Consider the following 17,525-nt stretch of genomic DNA (forward strand, 5'->3'; position numbering starts at 1 on the left):
AAACAAAGACATTAAGCAGCCACTTTGCCGTTTCGCTCCCTGCTAAAATCTTCAGACTTTCTATGACTGATTGAACTGGGTGCTGGCCGTGCCGCGCAGGACATAATCGACGGACCTGTGAAGCTTCACAGGAGGCAGAGGCTTAGGTCACTGGACGACAGAGTTGGTCGCCGTGTGCACAGACGGAGCTGCTGTTAACGTCGGTGTGTACAACAGAATTGTACCAAAACTACGTCAACTGGCTGCGGTGGGAGACTCCCCTGTGCACATTCTGTGCCCCGCGCACACACTGGAGAACTGCGCAAAATCAGCTGATCACAACGTTCACGCTCTGTGGTCAAGCTGCTGCAGTTTTATTTACAACAAAGTGGAGTAAAACACACAGCTGCAAACTTACTCAGGCTGTTAATGGAAGAGTTTGAAATCAGACAGAGGTGGAAGAAGTGTTACTCAAGTAAAATTAGAAAAGTATTATCATCAAAATCTAGTTAAAGTAGCGACAGTAAAAGTAGTCATTTTGCAGATTGGTCCATTTCATAATAATGTATATGATATGTTTTATAATTATTGATCATTAAAGTGTTTAAAAATTAGTTTGAATGACTTTGTATACTGCAGGGTAGCTTGTGGATTTACTCCAGGTGGAACTAAAGTCTGATTTAACACTTGATTATATTTTCACATCATTCATCCACATCTGTAAAGTAACTAAAGGTATTAAATAAATGTAGTGGAAGAAAAGTACATGATTTACCTCTGAACTGTAGTGGAGTAGAAGTACAAAGTAGCATAAAATAGAAATACTCAAGTAAACTACAAGTATCTTAAATTGTACCTAAGTACAGTACTTGAATAAGTGTACTTTGTTACTTCCCACCTCTGAAATCAGATATGACTTCAAGTCATGTGATAATTTCTTAGTATTTGATCCTTCAACTTGGCCTCAGGAAATGCAAGGACTTCACAGTTTTGGCAACAAGTTTTGGAGAAAGCAAATTGGAGGCTTACAAAGAGACAGGGAGGTGCATCTTCATCATCTTCATCATCTAGCATGCAAGAAGTGTAAATAGAGGACAGTGAAGGAGACACTGAGGAGGACAGTGAGGAAAACTGCACTTATTAACACCACGCTTCATGTGGGGTGAGTACCAAACGCTGTCTCCTGGTACTCATCTGAGTAACTCACTCAAAAAGTTATGTGCACACCTGCATATATGATCCCTTACTATGGTGATTGCCAGATGGAGGCAATCTACCAGTGTTGTGAAACATATGAATTTATAATGTTTGTATGTGCAAAGAGTGACAAGGAATAGGTTATATAAGGAAAAAAGCTTGAATGACTTTCAAATGGAGAAATAAATAAGATAAAGGCACTGTACTTTTTTAAGGGTTAGAATTCATTTGTAATATGTGGGGAAGTAATGGGTGGATGTTTTGACTGAGATTCACCAGGTGCCTCACTGATTAAATGTTAAACCATTTATCAACCATTTCCACTTCAAAGCAAAAAAGTACATAAATGTACCTCGTCATTGCCTCATCAAATAATTATGTTGCAGCTTTGTTGGATGATCTCACATCAAGGTGTGATCGTGCCTTTGAAATAGCTTTTACTGGATCAACTAGTGGTAAGAGGCCCTCAAAAATGACACTCAGAGGCACTTTCCAATCTAATGGCCCCTTCATAATTAGGGCCTACCAAAGCAATTGACGAAAAAGCATAACTCAGTTTTATGATGTGACAACACTAGAGCAAAGGTTTGGATAAGTTTAGGCACTAAACAATTTGGTTAAGTTATAGTATATCTTACATTTTTTTAAATAGGAAAACCATCAGCGCCGACAGGTGTTCAAATCTGATGTTTGTTTACCCATCCCTCCCAACCGACCTCCATATGTGGAGTTTGTAGCTCAACATCAACATCATCTGCCATAATTATTGAAAGCTGCTAGAGAAATGTTCTCACATGTTGTTTTGGGACATTGAAAGACTTCTCGTGTTGTTCTTTTCGAGACAACAGTACAGTCTCTACTGGATCAAAGTTTTTAATATTTGCAGTTTGTAACTTTGTTAAAACTGTTATAATATATATTTTAGTATGACAAACAATGGAAATATTGACTACGTGTCATGTGAATGAATGGACTGTTTTAAAGTAAATCGGACCTTTAGAACTATTTTGAAATTCATTCTGAAACAACCTTTTTTGTACCTTCTTCCATATGAAAAATATACTTTTTTTACTATTTCGAAAAAAAGTATTGCTACACAGCCTGCTATACAACTACTTGCTGAATGAGAAGATATGTTCAGTACTTACCTAGTGCAAAAAAGCAATTATTGTTGTGAAACCTAAACATCTGTTGCCCTTTTGCGTCACAGCCAGGACAAAATTGATGCAAGACAACAGATACAAATCGGCCACTGCCATCGCTGAATGTCACCTTCTTTGCCGATAGGCTGATGGCCGTCAACAAGGAGAATATAGGTCAATAAATCAGAGCATCCCTTATGATTACCATGCAATCAATGTCCGGGTCAAATATTTAAAAAAACATTTGAATGTAAGACTAAAAACTTGCACACTGGCAAATGTAAAGGCCATCATTGTTTTGGCACATAAAGTCCAATTATGATTTCTTAGCGTGAAGATTAATTGTTTTAACTAGCACAAAAGGGGTAAAAACGTCTACATAGGCAAAATGTTCTTAAAATCAGAGAAAATTACTGAATTTGATGTAAAACCATGGCTCCATCAGTGTGAACTGCACTGAAGTGGCTCTTTCTGTTAGGTATCATGATGTCAGTGACCCATGGTGACCTGCCTCTGATACAATCTCCTTCTGCCATCTACTGTCAGCAAACGGCATTAGTGAGTAGCAGGCCGAGACTTCATAAAGCAGTACTTGTTTAAGGTTGAATTATTCTCATCTGACTCCGTCCTCTGTTCAACTAAATTTAAGATGATTTCCTTTATTTGGAGTGCCTCGCAGAAGAGGATCTTATTGCTGACATACAGTATAATAATGTAATAAACACTCAATCTTGTGTGGGCCCCAATGATTTTTTAAATGACACTTGCGTTACTGTTTTATCCCTAGCATTTGAAATGTTACGACAAATGTTTTATGGGGGTTTTCTTATTAGTTTGAGCAATTTTCTTACATTGTACAACTTGTATATGTATTTTACATATTCAAATGAATTATCTGACAAATGGTGAAGGCCATGAAGACGTGCTAACAAAAGTGCAAACAAGTGCTAAACAGTGCTACTCTGTGGGGATTGTTTCTTTTGCACATTAGATTTGCAAAAATCGAATGTACTGCCATTAATGTACTGCCTCGGATGTTAACTAATAGTTTTACATTTATTTTACAAAAAAGTGTCAAATTTTTAAGACAAAATGTCACAGCACAGCAAACCCCAAATGTCCTAGAAACTATTCACAACAAAATGAAAACAAACGAGGTAGCCCTCAAAGAATGAAGTGAGCACTCGGCCAAAATAATCATAAAATATTAACAGTGATAAATGTGGCACACCTTAAATGAGCAGACGCGCCCTGGATTCCGGTAGTACATGACACATTCAAGTTTCAAGTAGTGTAAAACAGCCTGATGGTGAGGAATAATGTGCCAGCTGTGATCGATGTCCCGTTTCTGCTCTGCGCTGTACTCTCCACCACAACACGGCGGAGAACAACACGGTCACACCGGACTCCAAGTGAAGCAGCCGCAGGACAGCATCGGAACTCATGACAGGTGAAATGCTGTTATATTTCCTCCAGTTTTAAGTTTGTGCAGAGATGTTAAACACTTTAAATAACTCCCTTGTTTAACCGTTGACATTATTTGTATTTTATTGTGCACCGTTTTTTATTATTTTGTACGTAAAATCCAATTTCCTTGAATTTCTTTCCAGTTTTATTTCACTTTACTATTTAACTTTTCATGTCTCCGTTGATTTTTTTTTTCTCTAGAGTCTAGAAACTACTTTTAATGCTGCAGAAACGCCAAATCTGACCTTGGTTTGCCATTTCACTGCAATTTGAAGCTATCGTTCGTAACACAACACAAAAGTGATATTGGTTTCATATAAAGTCATGCTACTTAAGTGTAACTAGTGTATTTTATTTTTTGGAAACTTTTAATCTTTTGTAACTCAAATGCCAAGTGATGTTTAACCTTCCATTACAGGGTGCAACAGAAACCCAGATGCAACTTGATGCTTGACGCTCTGCTGTAATACGTCAATGTGATCAAATGACATAGAAGAAAGTGTAAGGTTCTCTAGTTACACTGTCTTCGTCTGCCGGCAGCTAAGCCCCTGAGATTGTCACCGAGAATAGCCGACTGCCACCTAACATCTTGGTCAGGATGTACGGACAAATCCTTCATCCGAACAGCCCCGATGATTGCTTTATTAATGTCAATGTTGGTGGTTTCAAACAGCGAATGGAGCACGGCGTTCTGAATCGATTCCCACAGACACGTTTGGGTCGCCTCCTGTGTTGCAGCTCCAAAGAAGCAGTCCTGGAGCTCTGCGATGACTTCACTCCCTCGGAAATGGAGTACTACTTTGACCGCAATCCGCGTTTCTTCTGCTACGTTATCAACTTTTACCTCACAGGCAAAATCCATCTGGTGGAAGGGTTGTGCGTGGTGTCGTTCGTCCAAGAGATTGAGTATTGGGGCATCAAGGAGCGCCACCTGGACTACTGCTGCAGCAACAAATTCTATGAACTGATGCAGCTTGCTGAAGATAAGAGCTGGGATCAGAGAAGTGATGAGTTGCAAAGTTCAGGCTCATCTATTGAGGAGCTGTCAGTTTTGAAGGATGACATAGAAATGTTTGAAGGCTCCTGGTGTGCTGATGTTCGCAGGAATATCTGGATTCGACTTGAGGATCCAGCCTACTCTACTTCAGCCAAAGTGATGGCTGTAGCATCCCTGAGTGCGGTCATTGTCTCAATTGTTGCCATGTGCGTCCACAGCATGCCAGACTTCAATCAAGTGGATCACAATGAGAGGGAGATTGAAAACCCCGTTCTGAATTTCTTCCCACTGTATTACTTAAACATGTGCCTTGCTATCTTCCAGTTTCTTTAAAACGACCAGCAGGGGGCACCAGCATTTTACCTCTAATGCTAACGAACCAGAAACGGGTTTATTGCCTGTAAACAAAGGATTTTGCAGTGTATTTGGTGCATACATAAACACAGTAAAAGATCAATTGCAGAAAAATGTAATAAAACAACAATTTTAAAGATAACTAATTCAAATCCACACATTGGCTTTTAGTTATCTAATATTTAAGGCTGATTCAAGACATGGCAATGTAAAAAACAAAAACAGTCTTAAGTATTTGACCTGCTTTATTTAGTAAAAAATATGGACGTTCAGCTGCATATAAAACTGATAATGTGTAGCAGAAGGGTATGAAACAGAGGAGACAGGACATTTACAGTACAAGCCACAAACAGTCATATAAACAACTCTTAAGATTAGGAGAGAAATGCGTGGCAGAGGAAATGGTATACACAGTCATTGGCAGATACATTGTTAAGTGATTGGGCTTCTGAAGAAGAATATGTTCAGATATTTCAGTGCCATGATTAGCTGATGAGCGGTTTGTTCCTCTTGTCCTTTTGACGCACCTTGTCTTGTGCTTTCTGGGGAAGGCTGACGTCATTCTGGCTGAGCGCAGTGCGAGAAACTGCAGACATGCCGTCAACAAACTTAGTCTTGAAGAGGACGTTGGCGTTGGTAAACATGCCGTCCTTTAGGGACACCACCACAAACTGCAGGGAGAAAATGTACAAATCATCAGATTATTGTTGATTGTATTGGCTCCAACACTGTGGAACTCGCTTCCTATAGACATCCGCTCTGCAGTCTCTGTAGAAGCTTTTTAAAAAAAAAAAAACTACTGAAGACCTACCTTTTCACATTGGCTTTTATTTCTATTTGAAATGTGTGTGATGTGTTCAGTTATTATGTTTGTTCCTTTCAGGAGTCCACGTGGTCTGTTTTGTTTTTATGTTGACCTTACATTTCTGCCTCATGTGGTTATTGTATTCATGTTTCTGTCGTCTCAATTTTAACTTTGGTTCTTACTTGTGAAGCACTCTGTGAAAGGTGCTATAATAAATAAACGTATTATTATTATTATTATCAAGAACCAACCAACACACTATTTACTGTAATGCTTTAACAGGTTGTGAAGCACAATATCATTTGCTTAACTGTATTCAGAGGTTGTTGGAAATTCATATTTGTTGTGTTTACCTGTGAGTGTCTAAAATGTGATCGCAGCATCTGCCCGATGTTCTGTGTGTGTGAGAGATCCAGGGCAGCGTCCACCTCGTCTAAGATGTAGATGGGAGCCGGTTTGAACAGCAGCATGGCCAGGATGAGAGACAGCGCCACCAGAGATCTGAAAACAGAGTGGGCCATTACTCAAAAAGTGACTTCCTTTTCACCATGGAACCCTTTATATCCATACCTGTAATACTTTAATAGATACTTGAATTGTGACTGCATTAGAGAACTGTTGCTGACCTTTGCCCCCCGCTGAGCTCGGTGAGGTTTTCCTTCCAGGTTTTGCCCAAGGCCACTTTGAACTCAAGACCTTCCAAGACCCCCCCGCTCTGGGCAGGAGCCAGCTTAGCAGTGGCCCCCGGCAGCAGGGTGGAGAAAATAGAGCCAAAGTCCTTGTTTACCTGCAAAGGAAGGGGAACATTTCAAATGACGGTAGAAATATATATCTAACAGCAAAAACAGTGAGGCGGGAAAAAGTGGGATTTAGCAGTGAGAGTGTAAACGTCAACATGATTCAAAACAACAATAACACTGTTAAGTTTCAGATATGAATGACTCATTCTAAAACATAGGGTGATGTATAATGTACAGCAATTAATAACCTCTGAAATGTCCAGTGGACCAATTAGAATCGAGTATCCAACTAAGCTGTGTAACAATGCAGTCTAATAACTAGGTGTACCTAAGAAACTGGCACCCCCATGTTTATTGTCTCTTAATACACAAAATCAAAAGACAAATGAAAGAGCAAGAAATGGAAATGAAGGGGAACAATTTAAGTGATGCAGGATATATCCCAGACAGACACATTCTGACTATCGAGCCACGGTTTTGAGGATTTGACTCACTAGCGACATCTAAAATCTAAAAAGACTACTCTGTTTTATGTTGCATTAACAAAAGCCTTTTTAGTCTCAGGAGTTTATAAACTGCAAGTTATGAACTTCAGTTTAAAATATATAAAATGTTACCCAGGTATCCAATCAGTAATGGTAATGAAAGGCAGGTAATAATGAGTTATTAATGTGAGCTAAAGCCATATTGTGGTCCGTAGAAAAAGAAGAAAAGAGAGCAGACCTTCTGCCATGCCACGCTGAGAGCCTCGTTCTTCTTCTGGTCCAGCTCCTCGATCGTCTGCAAGATTTTGGCTTTGTCGTTCTCCACGATCCTCTTCTTCTTCATCAGGTCATTGTACTGCAAGAGGGGAGACGTGTCGGTTAGATGTAAGACCTTCGTTTTTGCATTTGTTGACGTAACAATATCCTGAAGTGTTTGCCCCCACCCTCTCCTCGGCCTCGTTCAGCATGTTCATAGCCCTCTTGTTGACGTTTCTCTCCAGCTTGCTGGTGGTCTCCTCCAGCTTCTTCAGCCGCTGACCCGCCTCTTTGGGGTTGTTGGTCTTAAAGTCATACGAGGTGTTGGGCTGGCCGAAGAACTGACGCTCCGACCGGATCCAGTCGTGTTCCCCCAGCATCCGAGTCACCTGGAGGGAGAACGTACGGTGAGGGTGAGACGTTAAGAGGACACTGATCACACAAGACAAGATGAAACACTCAGGGTCCCCATCATGGAATTATACTGTGGTAAGAGATTGAGTTTCTGTGTGTGTGTGTGTGTGTGTGTGTGTGTACCTTGTCAGCAGCTTCCTGGCTGTCTTTGCGGTGCTTGCTAATGTTGTGTTCCTGTTCCTTGATCTTCAGCTGGACTTCGTTGTTCTGCTCTCTGATTTTATTGGCCTCTGAGCTCTTACTCTGGAACAATCAATTGGATACAAATGATCAAACAAGTTGCAGTAGACATTTAAGAAAGTGAAAAAGATGACTGAGGAAACTGAAACTGTAGACTGTAATAAAAAGACATTCTGTCTCCCAATGAAACACTTTGAAGCTTCTCAAATGAGGCACTGATACCCCTTTCACACCAACGGTGTTTCAGGGCCGGTTCGGTGCTGGTGCTTGAAAAGCACCGGGTTTTCCTGTTCACACCGCAGCGGAGCAGCGTCATAGCTCCGGAATCCGGTTCGTTCCGAGCACCAAAAAGTTGTCCGTCTAGAAGCAAGAACCGCATACGTCACGCTTACGTCGGAGGAGGGCGAGATTAACCTGAGCTAACACTTAAGGCGAGTACGGCAAATAAAAGTTGTAACAAGCAGTAGTGCTGAGCAAAGTGACTAGAACGCAACCACACACTTGTTAAAAAAAACACACTTTATAAAGTCAGGCAACACTAACGTGTGATTCTGTTTATTTGTACCTTACTTTGACCATCCGTTCGCTGTTATTGATCATTGTGGAGAGCAGGCAGACGTTTTGTTTGTTATTATAGCAGCTATCGGATGGAATCAATACATGGGCTGCACAGGTTGTCATGTCCGACTATCACAAGTAGAATCATAATGAAAAATACGTCGGTAAAAAAGTGCCTGTAGAAAACTGCTTAGCAAGTAGTCAGTTTAGCTTCGGTTGCTATGCTAACATCACCCATGTTATACCAGAGAAACTTTCATAACAGCGTTGTGATGCCAAACAGCGTCAATTCAGACTGACACCAAACAGCGTCAATTCAGACTGACACACATTCACTTAAGGGGAACTGGGGATATGTATCAGCTGCTTGTGTGACAGTCAGACAGTGAATACTTTAGAGCCGTGTGAGCTAACCCGGAGCTAACGGGAGAATACACTCCCGTTGAAGAGCAGCCGGCCAGCACTGCAGCGGTCGGTAAATGCCGCTGAAACACATTAATAAACAATGAACCACGGCACTCTGGAGAAAAGTATAAGGTTGGAGAAGTCGTTATTTAATTTAATCTGGCTTCGTATGATTAAAAGCAACGCAGTCCCCGGCCCGTTGTTGTTGTGAGGTGAGCTCCGGCGTTGGGGAGAAACTCAGCGACGTAAACTGTGACGTCATGACGCAGCAGCGGCAGCACCAGTCGGGCTCTGAGCGGTGTGAAAAGAGCTGGCGCTAAACCGAAGAACCGGTTCTGAACCAGAAAAGCTCTAGCACGGAGCTTGAACCGGAGTTGCGTTGGTGTGAAAGGGGCATAAGGGAAAATCAGTGCAATCACCTTGAGCTCTTTGTCCTGAGCCATGATCCCTTCCTTCTGTCTGGCCAGCTCCTCCTGGGCCTTACGCACGGCCTCCTGCACAGCAACAGAACATCAGGGTCAAGAGGGAAAGGACATGACATGATTGGTTGAGTGCCTACTTGATGAATTATTTACTACATATTGGATTGTAATCATAAACGGTTACCTAAATAGACATTTGACTTCATCACTCTTCTGAACATGAATCCAGTGAACATGTGAAATACCTTGTTCTGTGACACGGTGCAGGCCATGCTGTCTATCTGCTCCTGGATGGCCTTAGTGGCTTCGTCTACAGCCTGGATCTGCTGCTCGTACCCAGCCTGCTCCCTGCGCAGCTCCTCCAGCTCCAGAGCCACGGACTCAGACTCCTGCACACATCAGCAAGAGAAGAAGAGTCAGTGCATGGATTCACTGTCACATAGCTGTTAAAGAAGGCATGGAGAGAGCTACTGGACCTGCTGCTTCTGCTTCAGCTTCTTGTTGAAGGCGTCAGCTTTGGCTTTGGCAGCATTGAGGTTCTGCTGAGCGGCTTTCAGCTCCTTCTCCCTCTCGGCCCCAGCATTCTTCATCTTGTTCTCCAGCACCTTGTACTTCTCTTCAGCCCGTTTCTGAACATCCTTGGTGACACGCAGAGTCTCCTCACTCTCCTCTGTTTGAGCAAACAATGACAAAAAACACAATGGAACACAAAGATAAGCAAGAAACAAAAGGACATTAAATCAGGATCTATGTATTGTTTTAGTTTCCTATTAGACCCTTCCCAGATCTAATGAATATCCGTGTACAGTATATTTGTTGTATTCAGTTATTTTAAACTGTGTTTGTGTAAATGTTAGCAGTCTTACCGATGGCTTTGCGCAGCCGCTCCAGCTCCTCCTGCTGCTGGTGGAAGGAGCTCTGCTGCAGCTTGGTCTGCAGGATCTGCTCCTCCTCCACCTTCAGCTCATACTGCTGCTTCAGATGTCGGTACCTGGAGGGACAACAGGCAGTGAATAAAACAGACGACACATGGCCCTGAGTTGCAGGATTTATTTAGCGCATGATAGACGATGCCTTGGATAAGTTTCCGCCATGTAAGTGTACAAATCCAGTTGTCAGCGCCATCTGGTGAACAAACTCATTCAAAGATTGACGCAGTTTCTACATTTCATAACTTATCTGCCTGGATTAAGATGTAGTTTAGCTGAGTCGATTCATTTTTTTACTAGCTCTAATCAGACTAATTTCATATGGTCATGTGAGCCTGCTTACTTCTCTGCAGTTCCCTTCAGGCTGGCCAGTTGTCGTTCAATATCCTGAAGCTGGGCCTCGTTTTCATTCAAGTTGTCCCGAACCTCCTTCAGTTCCTGGAGGCAGGTCAGAACAGACGCTGCCTGGGAGCGAGAGCCTGGAAGAGCAAAAAAGCAGGGGGAAGAGTCCATGAGGAAGTCCATTGCGCTGTTTTATGAGAAAATTGTCCATTTTGCCTGAGTCATTCAAGCCAAAATTGTTATTCCAGGTCTGATGTTCCAAAGCAAACATGACTGCAAGTAATACATAAAACATTAAGATGTCAAGGATACTTTTCGTAACTGCACTATCTAGTATATGGCACCGCCTTGTTCTCACCTCCACTCAGAGTTCCCTGTGGGTCGAAGATGTCCCCTCCGAGAGTGACAGTCTTGGTCATCACCTGCTTATCAAAAGCCACTCTCTTAGCGTCGTCCAGGGAGTTGCACACCAGAGTGGAGCCGAAGACGTACTCCATGGCCTTCCGCAGGTCTGACTCGTAGCCCACCAGGGACAGGGCGGTGTGGACGTTGTCCTTTCCGACCTGACAGAATGGGGACACAAGACGAGTTAGGACGGGTAGTCATGTTTATTCCATTTGAAAAGCAGGTGGAGTGCATGTCTCTCACCAGGCTCTTGGCGGCGTTCACCACTCTGTCGCTGAGTGTCTTGGCTGAGATCTTGTTCAGGGGAATGATGGTGTACCTCCGCTGCAGCTCCCCCTTCTCCAACAGCTTTTTACCTGTCACCTGGGAAAAGACAAAAAACACACACCAACTCAGGTTAATATGAAATAATATAAACCTGTATTGCACTGAAATAACATAACCACTAACACACACATACCTCTGTGTCAACAATAATGTTATAGAGCCGTCCTCCTGCCACCACCTCCAGTGCCGTTGCGTAGGAGACGTCCCGCACGGTGATCAGGTTAGCTAGCAGCCCCTTCACTTTGCTGCGGTCCCAGCCTCGCTCTGGGTCCCTATAGAGAAGCAGAAAACACATCAAATACTTAATAAACGTTAAAAGCTCAAACTCTTATCAGGGCCCACGCTACATGAATGTGGCAAGTACTTGAATTTGCTCATATTTTTGGTAAGGGGTTCCTCTTAAAGTAGTGTGTTCTTACATAATAAAAATAAGCATTGAATCATCTTGTTTGGTCATCTCATTAAACTGTAGGCATTTGCTTTAAAACATCACGAAAGTTGAGTTTCTCAGTAACAGTTTGTCAGTGCTAATAAATCATTTGGGAATAATTATTTTGCCCTAAAATTGGTTATTATCAGGGGGAAACAAAAGTAGGAACATATATATTCTTAAACACATTGTACATTTAAATAGATAAGAAAATGCATCTGACAAATCCTTACTTGTAGTCGAAGCGCAAGTTGGGGAAGCGAGACATGAGTCTCTCGTAGGTCTCTTTAAGTTTAGCAACATCTCTAGACAGCTGCCTTCTTTTGTCCAGCAGATTCTCCTCTTTCCCCTCTGCATGAAGGCAGAAATGAAAGCACAGTTAGCAAATGTTAGTGCAAAATGTAAACACAATGAATGTTAGCTGTCATGAGTAGAAGGGGTAGCCTGCATGCACAGCTCTTCACGCAATCACACAGTACCTTCATAGTTGAGTTTAGCTAGCTCAGCCTGGAGCTTCTCCCTGTTGCTTCTGAGCGCCTGCAGGCTGTCCTGGTCCTTCTTGTAGCCACTGTCCATCTTTTTCACCTCCACCTGTTTGGTCTTCACCTCCGCCTGGGCATGCTTCAGGGTCATCTGGGCCTGGAGGAAACAAACAAGACAGTTGAACAATCTTAGAAATCAACTGAAAAAGAATAAAGTACTTTCTCAACACCAAACCGTTTTAGAATCAGCTGGCCTGTGCTGAATTATTCATGCTAATGAGCATAAAAGTCTGTACTAAAAAACGTACTGTAAAATATAAACAGACAACCTTGAAAATCAAACATGAAACATCACTTCCCCAGGAGATATGATAAGGTTTATCTTCCTCACCTGCTTGGCCTCAGTATCTGCTTTGCTCATGTCATTCTTGCAGGTCATCATCTGCCCGGCCAGTGTGGCCTCCTCTCCGTCCTCATTGGTGGAGAGGCCAGCGGACACCGCCCTGAAGTGCTGCTCAGCTGCCTCCAGGGCTGCACCGTCCTTCTGTCCCTCGTCCTGTAGCGTCTTAAGCTGCTCCGTCCATGTAGAAACCTCCTTTTCTTTTACCACAAGCATATTCTTGTCCTAAGGATGAGGGAAGCAACAGCTGATCAAGATCCTGGAACCTTCACTTTTGCAGATAGCCTTTGTTGTAAGGGATTTCAATGTGCTAAAAGAAAAAACAACTCAAAGGAGCAAATACAAAATATGAATTGTCCCAGTACCTCATCCATACTCTTGACAAGTTCCTTCCTCTTCTTGGTTTCATCTGTGACATTTTGTTTTTTCATGTCAAGTGCACTCTGAGCTTTTGCATCCACACGCTGCATGTCAGCTAGAGTCTCTTCCAGAGTCTTCAATACCTCACTCATCTCCTACAATCATCACATAAACATCAAATACAAAGCAATGACACTTCTTCTGCATTAAGGTTGGATCAAAACATTCAAATACAAAAAAATGCATTTTGATGAGCTACAGATCATTTTGAACACTTCTTTCATTACAGCTAAGAGGGTCACTCAGGAGAAAGGATTCAAAAGTTCAACAAATCTACTTGGGACTAATGTTGGAAATACATTCAGTCTACCTGGTCTTTTTTCTTCTGCAGTTCATGAATCTGGGCGGAAAGCTCCTGGACTTTGCTCTCATTCTCAGCCATGCTTGCTTGCATCTTGGTGATGTTGTCCTGCATCACCTTCAGATTCTCGGCTGACTTCACCTTTGTTTCCTCGGCACACACAAACAGCCAGGCCACGTAGAGCCGGGACAGGTGCTGGATCTCACGCATGAGCTTCTGGTACTCCAAGTATGATGATCGCTCCTGCAGAGGGAGGAAGAGTTCGAAAAAAGAAAGAAATTGTGTTAATAAAAACATATTGTTTCTTAGATAATGCAACATGTGTACATATTGATTTTGCAGTGAACCTACTTCTTGGAGTTTGTTCATGGTTGGAGTAATTTCCTCATTCAAAATCTTAAGAGTAAAGAAAGACGAAAAGAAGATTAGGAAAAAAAAGGCTTTTTCATTTACAGCCATCAAGCCGTACATAATTGACATTGAAGCAGCTTCCCAGGATGAATAGAGATACATTGGTTAAAAATAAGTGTTAGTTTCTGACATACTGTCTGAATCTCCTTCAGCTTGGCCTCCTTCTTCTCAATGGTTTTCTGAGCGCTAAGCTTTTTGCATTCATACATCCTGGTTCCCGCTGCCTCTTCAATCATGGCAAGGATCTGAAAGCAAAAATGGGTTATTGGAAGAGTTGAAAAAAGGCAGGAAAAGTGTATGGAATAGTGCAGATGGTGAGATTGTTGACAACGCGTGTATGCTTTACCTCTGGTGGCTTCATGTTTAGAACTTTGGTGATCCTTCCCTACATTTTTGGAAACATCACATGATATTAAATACTGTAGAAGTGCTACAAAGTACAAACACAACCATGCTGCACAAGACTGACCTGCATGATGAGAAAATGTGGGTTGTTGACGTTGAGGCCAACAGAGCAGAACATGTCCTGCACCCTGGTGTTGTTGGCATTGACTCCATTGATGAGGTACTTGTTCCTGCCACCAATTACCACCTTAAAGGAAGATTTATGACAAAGTTTAAGTGTTGGAGTTGTACCCAATAACCTTGTTTAACCAATTAGAGAGCATTTTTATCCATTTGTTTGCCAACCTGTCTGGTGATGGTGATCTCATCATGAGTTTCGAACCCCATAGGACTCTGGCTTTTATTGGAGTTGTCAAAGGTAATAGACACAGTGGCCTTGGTGATGCCACCCTGTCCGTTCTTGTACACCAAGTCCTGGAGGTTGGAGGCTCGCACCTATCAAGTGAAAATGAAAGAAGAATTATTGAGATTTTGTAGTAGTACAGAGAAAAAGAAAAAATGTAATTCTTACTTTTTAAATCAATATTTAAAAAGCAAACGGAGAAACACCAATATGATTTTTCTATGCAATACATACTATTTGTATACATTTGTAGTTTTTGTATGTTCTTAATCTGTGAATTTTTGTATTTACACATAGTTATGTCTTTACCCAAATATATGTTTTATGTTTGCTGTAAAGCCTAATTTATTATTTTAAACCTTTATATGGATCAAATTGCGTGATGTGCGACGACTTCTCAGTTGCAGTGGGTGACATTATTGTCACAAGTAAGAAGGAAATTACATACCTAGGATCTATTCTTGAGGCAAACCTCTCCTGTGACAAAATGGCATCCAATGTAATAAAAAAAGTCAATCAAAGAACTAGATTCCTATACCGGATCTCCTCTCTGGTAAACAAAAACACCCTGAAAACTCTGGCAGGAGCACTCATTCAAGGGTACTATGACTATGCTTGCACGTCATGGTACCATAGCACCTCCAAGGCGCTAAAAATAAAACTTCAAACATCGCAAAATAAACTGGTCAGACTACTGCTTGACCTTTCATCTAGAACCCACCTCACCTCTGCCCACTTTGACAACCTAGGATGGCTTAGAGTAGACGACAGAGTACAGCTACTTGCAATGGGCCTGGTCTACAAGATCCACTACACCTCTATGGTACCCATGTACATGTCAAAATTCTTCCCAAAGGTCAAGGAATACCATGATCATAACACCAGAGGGAGCTCCACAAATCATGTAAAACCCAGATTTGGCACAAAAAAGGGGGAATACACGTTTCGCAATTATGCCACATCAAGGTGGAACGCTCTTCCCACAACTGTAAAGGAAAGTAAAACTATACTTACCTTCAAAACCTCTCTTAAAGAGCACCTTCGGGGGAAAGCATTGCAAAACTGGCCCCGGTAATGGTACAAATCTCAACCTGTCGTACAATGGACAGCTTCCCCCCCCCCATCTATGTATATACTCGCATTTTAGACTCTGTTACTAACTGTATATCTGTAGACTTGGTATGTCTTAAATGTCCGGTTAGGATGTATTAGAACGAAATCTAAAATGAAAATTGTAAATAAGCCATCTGTATGTAAAAAACCACCTGTATGTAAATTGTAAATAAGCCATCTGTATGTCAAATATGTCTTATATGTCTTAAATGATATGATGAATTGGAAATGGGGGACCCTGATGTAAACAAGACGAAAGTCTTTCTCTGGTCTGCATCCCCTTAACAATTGTATGTTTTGAGCTGTACTGTACTGTACCCAATATACAAGCTGTTAATAAACTTTTCAATCAATCAATCAATCAATCAATCAATCAATCAATCAATTCAATCAATGTACGTCTTAAAATTAGGAACACAGAAATAAAGATAGAGGACTAGATAGATACTTTATTTATCCCAAATTGGGAAATTATTTTGTCACAGCAGCATTTTAACAGTCAATCTACAGGAATTACAAAATTAATTAAAAAAAATAGAATAAAATACCAATACACAAATATTTAAAAAAAACAATATATACATAGTAAAATAATACTTATATTCAGAGGAGCATCTGAACGTTATAAAATAAACAGAATACACTAGAATACTCTCTAATAATATACCAATCTACCGAACATATGACAAAGTACAGTAGCTTGAAATTAAGAGTAAATCCTACTTCCGCCAAACCAAACTCTACAACAAGGCCAAGACTCAGCAACATTTAACACAGGACTTTGAATCTGATAGCACACTTACATGGCTGAGGTTGGTGATACCCAAAAGGAAACAAATAGAGTCCAAGATGTTGGACTTTCCGCTGCCGTTGAGTCCTGTGATGGCGTTGAACAGCGGGTCAAAGCCGTTGATCTCCGTCCTCTGTGCGTAGGATTTGAATCCTTCAAGAATAATAGACTTGATGTGCATCTTGAGGCTTCAGTCCTCTTCCCGCACACTCCGGAGGAAAGATTTGCGGTTCTCTGAAAACCAAATCGGTAACTTAAAAGTTGAAGCACTAGGTAAATTGGCCAGTGTTTACAACCGTCAACAGGAAAACTCGCTCCTCTCTCCTTTCACTTGAATTTTGGCGGAAGGTAAGGAGGACCCGCTAGGCTGTCCTCTCTGTGCCGGGGACGGGACGACACATAAATAGATAATCTTTACACGCTTCGTGGACATTGTCGATGTATTAATCAATACATTCATATGACCGATTCGCAGTCTAAAAATAATATGCCAAGAACATACCTACATTTATATTTAAGTTTATTTTCGTCAAGCATATCTTAGGCTACTAATTGCTCCGTGTCTTGTGTAGCAATGTTTTGGCGCCATCTGTAGGTAGTAAGCTGAACCACAGGTAGAGGAAACAAAATATCATACTTCACTCAAAGTTTAAATACAAAATAATAGGTTCAAATGAATACTATTGCTTTCAACTAACCTAACACAATTATGTGGGGCCTGTTGACATAATACATTTAATTAAAGTAAATGTTTTATGTCTTCAGTGTATAACCATAATGTATAACACAGATTGATATATTAGTCATGTCTAACAATCCCAGTTTCTCGGCAGAAGAAACGTGAGCAATGAATTCATATTTCTAAATATACAACTTTTAAACATATATGACTTGTATAAAATATTTAAAACTAAACATTTTCAAATGGGCTAAAGCGATTATTTAGATAATTACAATATTTCAGCAGACCTCAAAGATTTTTGTTTTTGTTATTCTTCTTTCCTATCCCTGTACATTTTATTTTCGG

General features: G+C 41.2%; 2 protein-coding genes across 2 annotated transcripts; one reads left to right on the top strand and one right to left on the bottom strand.

Moving 5' to 3' along the window:
- The first annotated feature begins 4,173 nt into the window (after positions 1 to 4,173).
- On the top strand, positions 4,174 to 5,268 carry LOC117482336 (potassium voltage-gated channel subfamily S member 3-like). Its single transcript, XM_034130438.1, has one exon. The coding sequence runs from the start codon at positions 4,384 to 4,386 to the stop codon at positions 5,113 to 5,115; it is 732 nt and encodes a 243-aa protein (XP_033986329.1). The 5' UTR covers positions 4,174 to 4,383; the 3' UTR covers positions 5,116 to 5,268.
- A 95-nt stretch (positions 5,269 to 5,363) lies between these two features.
- Positions 5,364 to 16,837, bottom strand: LOC117482335 (structural maintenance of chromosomes protein 2-like). The gene is made up of 25 exons (XM_034130437.1): positions 16,512 to 16,837; positions 14,538 to 14,687; positions 14,317 to 14,439; positions 14,194 to 14,232; positions 13,982 to 14,092; positions 13,788 to 13,832; positions 13,446 to 13,679; positions 13,081 to 13,230; positions 12,707 to 12,940; positions 12,313 to 12,472; positions 12,067 to 12,184; positions 11,537 to 11,675; positions 11,320 to 11,439; positions 11,030 to 11,234; positions 10,673 to 10,808; positions 10,267 to 10,391; positions 9,877 to 10,070; positions 9,646 to 9,789; positions 9,398 to 9,472; positions 7,959 to 8,078; positions 7,610 to 7,810; positions 7,405 to 7,521; positions 6,568 to 6,728; positions 6,295 to 6,442; positions 5,364 to 5,807 (listed from the first exon to the last, which is right to left on the bottom strand). The coding sequence occupies exons 1-25, from the start codon at positions 16,677 to 16,679 to the stop codon at positions 5,622 to 5,624; spliced, it is 3,603 nt and encodes a 1,200-aa protein (XP_033986328.1). The 5' UTR covers positions 16,680 to 16,837; the 3' UTR covers positions 5,364 to 5,621.
- Between the last annotated feature and the right edge of the window lie 688 nt (positions 16,838 to 17,525).

Source organism: Trematomus bernacchii, unplaced genomic scaffold (assembly GCF_902827165.1).
Source record: "Trematomus bernacchii unplaced genomic scaffold, fTreBer1.1, whole genome shotgun sequence".
In the NCBI taxonomy this organism is placed as follows: domain Eukaryota; kingdom Metazoa; phylum Chordata; class Actinopteri; order Perciformes; family Nototheniidae; genus Trematomus; species Trematomus bernacchii.